Genomic DNA, 5,993 nt, shown 5'->3' on the forward strand with positions numbered 1-5,993 from the left:
GTATTCCATAGCTTAATGCAGAAATTTTATTTAGATTTTACCCTGACTTGATTCAGTTCTGCTTTAAACCAAAGTGACTGTGTTATTTCCCCTCTAAAGGGAAATGTACCTTACATAGAAAAGTTTTGCAACTCTGGAAACCCCTTTTTTTCCTGTAAATATATTATTTCTGCTCCTTCTACAATTTACAGATGAGGGAACTGTACAAAGGGGATTACCCTGCAGTTCACAAAGTACATGATATTAGCAGAAAGGAACACAAGCCTCAAGGCTTCTGCTAACTTTTGTCGATTTTACTTCGARTCTCCAAAGTAACAATTTTTGCTTGCTTACTCGAGGAAACAGGTCCATCTATTGATTTCTCCCTGAAAACTGATTGCCAATTTCAAACAAATTTGATAGAGAGACACAGTGTTTACACATTAGCTTATTAGAAACGTCTTAAAAAGCAGCTGCTGGATGAAGGAATGAGTCAGATTAATGACACCATTGAGGAAAAGACCGCACCACAAGCTCAGCCCGTATCTCTTTGGCCTATGGGCTGGTCAACTGGCAGAGGTGCACTGACAGGCYAATCAGCGCACAAATTCCTCCACATCAGCCACAGAAAATGCTGCTTCTTTCTCACTGGTGAAATAAGAGGCATAGAAGGAAAAAAAAGGCAGTGGCTCAGATGATGGTGGGGGYCTCATGGCATAGGGTATTGAAGTGATGTTATTGCAATGGGAAAGGAATATAGGATCTTAATGCAGATGCTCATAGGAAACTATTTTTCATTAATTTCATTATCTATGGAATAACTTGCTTAAGATTTGAATCAATGTGTTATATCACAGGTAATAAGAGTCTAAAAGAGGAAAGAAATTAAAAAATAGATTAAAAATTATCTATATTTTCTTATTTCATCTACCTTCAGAAGAATGAGGAAGAATCTTTGCTTTTACTTCTGGAGAATGCAATAGGATGCTTATTCAAGTTTACTGACCGCAGGGTTATTAAGATTCTTTATTGCTCCAAAATATTCATTAGATATCAAGGTCATACAAAGAGTAAAAAAAGTTTACGTAGGAGTCCAAATTATTAACTGGAAGATATGTGGAGGGGAGCTAAACAGAACTCCCCTCTACTTTCTCCCTAAAACCACATTCAGCTGCAGAAGGAAACMCATCAGGTCATCTCTATACATCTTGAACAAGAGAAACAGGGAGAGGAAGAACTTTCCTTCCTTTGGTATTTCATTTTAAGATGACTAAGAACAAAGGGCTAAATATAAACAGGAACATTTATTTATTACAAGCTAAAATCTTGCAACTCTTATTCGGCTGGTTGTCTCCATACTTCACTGGAACTATTTTCATGATGAGCAGCATAGGCCTTTCTATGTGATACTTGTGGAGTTATCTTTGGCTTGCTTTCATAGACTTCAACAAGACAAAGTGTCCACTGAAATCTTATATCTGTGCCAAAACTAACTTTTGGGATGGTCCATCTGAATCAATTCAGCTGAAAAACTGTCTCAAAATAGGATCTCAGTGAAACTTTGAAACCTGTATGTCTTTCTTATGAAAACTTTTTTAAAAGAGACTATATTTGAACTTTATGAGAATATTTTTTACCTAATCTCTGCCATCTTGGTGGATAAGGCATAATCCTATGTAAACTAAGGAATGCTCAGGTAAAAAAAACGCTTAAGTAAAAGTGTTTCCCCTGATACCTAATGTTTAGAAGGTCTCAATGTTATGTTTACTATCCTAGAGTTTTTGATTATGTAAACACCGATCATTTTTTCCAGAGGTAGTTATTAGGCAAAATTAGATATTCCTGGAATTTATCASACTATAAAAATATGAATTACACCCTTGTTACTCTTTATGTGGAAAGATGAAGACATCAGCGTAAAAACCAACACCTCAGCAGTTAGCTAAGATATAGCTGATTTAAATTGAACGGTTCTCAACCTTTTTCATGTCAGTACCTCCCTGTGATCTTCTAATTGGGAAGGAAAACATGAGAAACAGAAGGGAAAGACCTGTGTCTCTGGATAAATGTTTCTAATCCTGCTGGAAATTGTTATCCTCAGGCTGAGGTCTCAAAACATACTAGGCTTACAGAGAGCAACATTCGGAGCAATCCAGTACTGACCTTGGAAGTACTTCACAAATGCCAAGCCACCTTCACGAAGAAAAATACATCTGCTTTGTAACTCGGAACATGTAAAACAGTGAYGCCAAATTCTCCAAACCATGTAGAAAAAAGGTTGCTGATAAAAATTTTTCATCATGTAAACTACTAAAGAATCATGCACTTCATATCCAAAACCTTTACAGACTGAGTACATTTTAGTTTCACTTGAGATCATCAAAATACCCCAYGAATTGAACAGTGTGTTCAGCTTGTGTTCAATGGGCTCAATTAAATGTGCTGAATGCTAAGTGTAAGACCACGTTTCTACATTTTAACATAGTACAATCAATGCAACCCAACTATTCAAAAGATACTTAAAAGCCTTATTTTGGTTTTCTGCAAAATGTCTGTAAAAGGACAGCAAGACAGAAAGTTTTCATGAAGATAGACTGTAAGTAGAAGAGATTATTTGAAATTTTACCAGTTGTTACATGAAATAACAGCTCTTCTTGATACTTCAAAATTAGTTTGTAAACTTAGTCTCAAAACAACTGCCACAAGTCCAGAATATATCACTGTCTGTAAGGAAAACATTTAAACTCAAGCAGTAGTAGAAAATCCTAACCAAACATTAATGATGTTTTGCCACAGGGCAAACAGCAAATCACGTTTTTCCAGTGCTAGAGGCACCACAGCTTTTCTTCTGTGCAGTGACCATGGCCAAGATGCATAAAAAGTTGTTATGTTTAGAGAACTGTCATATGTTTTTTTAAACACAGAAGTTTTTGAGTTTCTTTGTAAAGAAAGTGGCGCTGTGCTCCTTCCTTTTAGCATCTATGTGTGCATTTCAGAAATATTTGCCAACTACYGATTAATGTAACTAAATAATTAAAAAATATAAATATCCTGATTATTGACTAGCTGTTTTGGTTTGAATCTGCCAAAAGACAGACAATAAACAGGGGATGAATAGATGAGAATACAGAGTAGGCTCAACAAGCCTGTTGCCTTCCTGCCTGCCTGCATGACATAGTGCAGGGAGCTTGCACTGTAATCCAATTAATTTTCTATTAAATGACATGTAGAAAATAAGAAASAGTTGCACACAGGACCATGTCCTTTTTTTCACTAGAATATAAATTTTAARAGCTTGTCCGTAGGAAAATAGAACATTACATGGAAAAATGCTGGACTTCCCAGCATACTGGATATATCACATTTCTTCAAAGAGGCAAAGTGGTGACAATGCTGCTCCTGAACGGAAACGTTATTCTTCCTACAGGCTTTCTATTACTGCAAGCTCTCTGCAGATTCAGGTAGGCTTTGCTTCACGACTAACTTGTTTTTGAAGCTCTGCACATACAGAAGGACAATAACTTCTGTGTGTTCCCTGTGGTGTTTTTCCCCACACATTAAGAAAGCCTGATCTATGGGCCTGATTAGGCAAAGTAGTATGCCTGGTTTCGATGAGGTACAAGCTGTGGAATCCCCAGCAAACAGGCTGAAATGGCTCTGAAGCCAGACATATTTCAGTGAAGGAGTCTGTTTTGAATTATGCTTCCTATTAGCGGTAGATTTAAAAATTAGGGAACTAAGAGTAAATCTGGAACTCAACAAGGCTTAAAACAGGCCTGGGTCACAAATCTCACTAGTTGTRTGATGGGCTGATCTTTGGTGCAATGACAAGGAGGTCTTTAAGAAAAAAAGAAGTAGAAAGAAAAGGGTGACCAGAGTACGGTGAACAGAAAAAGATAAGTTATTTCTTCTCATTTTATGTGCTGAAACTCAGAGAAAGCTCATTCAAATGGTAAACATATGGAATAAATTATCAGGAAAGGTGATCCCAAAACAAAGACTACAACAGAGTTCAAGTGACACCTTTGATTCATTTCTGGAAGAGAAAGGTATGGAGTCATAAAGTCAACAGAAGAAAGTAGGATTAAAATTAACCTGAAAGGGCAAACAAATTAGACTGGAAGCTATTTCTCTTTATGGCAACTTTCCAAGACTGCACATAAGCCCAGAGAGCCCTCCTTGCCAACTACACAAAAATTAGTCAAACATAAATATTCTTGTAGCAGAAGAGTAGTAGATATTTAACATAAATATTGAAAGGGAAGATCTCTGTATACATATATGCACCCAAACGCATGTGCAAGCTTGTTTAGAAATTGGAGAACTGACATAAAAAGTCCTTGTGCAACATTATACAGGTCAGTTACTTGACTGCTTGAGTTTCAATCAAGATGGCCATAAAATCAGGTAATAAAGCTGCAGCGCTTTGAAAATCCAGATGTATTTGAAATGAGCTGTTGTATGTAATTAAAAGGAACGTGAAAAACCAGAACAAGACAATGTAACACCAGGTCTACACTGCAGACTTGAGCTGGCACAGCTATATTAACCGGAAGTATGAAACTGTTTAATATCTGGCTGATACAGCTGTATTGTCAGCTATGCCACAAGTGTTGATATTGTTAAACTGGTGTAAAGCTGAAATTTTATAAAATATAACTTATTTCCTTGCAGTTTTTTTTCCATACTGGTATAATACACAGATGTGCTAGCCTTGCTGCAGCTCTAGCAAATACTTTTCTGTAATAACACAGATATAGCCAAAACCACCAACGCCACAGAAGCACATGCTAAGAGTTTCTTTATTTCTACACTAAACATATACATCACTTACATGTTCCAAATACAGACAGCTATAAGAATTGCAGGGAAAACAGAGCAAAGCTACCCCCGTAAGCAAAATAACAGTGCTATAAAGTAGGCCCTTCTACCAGTCCAGCTGTATTGCTCAGGAACAGCAATCTGCACCCACACATCTGTGCCAACAGAAGCCTACACCAACAGACTTACTCCAAATGCCTGACTTTCCATTTCTTATTTCACTGTATGAGTCATGTGTGCATGTGACTCCCCATATTATTCGATTCTGCCAGCTACACCTGTTCGGACAAGCACACAGCTGAGGCACAAGGCCAGCTGCACTCTGCTGCCCCAAGCCCTGACATTACAAAGATGGGCAAGAAGCAGCACGACCAGGACGCTGCTTGACTCCGGAGTCCCTGTCCTTTCCCTTGCTCCCTCAGCAGTATTCTGCCTCCTGCAAAAAAGGCAAGCTAAGGTATGTGCCATGCTCTGAACAAGGGCAGAAAGCCATTTGGAAGACACCAGGTCATCTGTTCCGCCATCACCCACACACCCCTCCTGGAAGAGGTCCCTCAACCGCCCCTGCGAGGAGCGGCACGCGGGAAGGGGTGGTGGTTGGGCGGGGATAATCAATGGACCAATCAGAGAGCAACTTCCGGATGAGCCTCGCCCAATAGCCAACTTCTCTTGGACTTTGGGCGGTGGAGACGGGCCGATGGCCAACGCGGAGCGCCACGTTTGATGCTGGCAAAGGGGACGGGCCTGCACGGCGCTCTCACGCCAAATGGCCGCTGGGAACGGTCACGTGGGAGGCTCGGGGTTCCGTGGAGCGGCGTTGCTGAGGGGGAAGCCCAGCAGCGGGTGTAACACAGAGAGCGAGCGAGGCGCATGCGCAGCTCCGGCGGGCGGGTGTAGGGGTAGAGCGACAGGAAAGCCAACGCGCCCCAAGCCCCGCCCCGTGCCCCCAAGCGCCGCCCAGTCCCCACCCCCAGTCCCCGCCCCCGCGGCTCCCGGCCCGGCGCGTCCGTTGCCGTTGCGGCCGGGGGGGCGGGGCTAACGCTTCCTCCCTGGCGGGGCCGAGGCCGCGCCGAGCTGAGCCGAGCTGTGCCGTGCCGTGCCCCGCCCGGCGCCCTCAGCATGCACGGCGCGCTCGCCATCCCCGAGGAGGTCCGCAGCCTCCTGGCAGGTGAGGCCGGGGGGAGGGCGTGACG

At 41.6% G+C, this 5,993-nt stretch overlaps 1 protein-coding gene across 3 annotated transcripts in view; it reads left to right on the forward strand.

Annotated features, from left to right (window-relative positions):
* Nucleotides 1–5,795: 5,795 nt before the first annotated feature.
* The window catches only part of SKAP2 (src kinase associated phosphoprotein 2), a 120,187-nt gene continuing 119,989 nt past the window's right edge, over nucleotides 5,796–5,993 (forward strand). For 2 of the 3 annotated variants that reach the window (XM_085307555.1, XM_085307557.1), the window contains exon 1: nucleotides 5,796–5,968. In XM_085307555.1, coding sequence (XP_085163681.1) covers nucleotides 5,920–5,968 — 49 coding nt within the window. In that variant the 5' untranslated portion in view covers nucleotides 5,796–5,919. The remainder of the gene's footprint in view (nucleotides 5,969–5,993) is intronic. The other variant, XM_085307556.1, reaches the window with a different exon arrangement.

This window comes from Rhea americana, unplaced genomic scaffold (assembly GCF_003343005.1).
Source record: "Rhea americana isolate MKP2758 unplaced genomic scaffold, rheAme1 scaffold_26, whole genome shotgun sequence".
In the NCBI taxonomy this organism is placed as follows: domain Eukaryota; kingdom Metazoa; phylum Chordata; class Aves; order Rheiformes; family Rheidae; genus Rhea; species Rhea americana.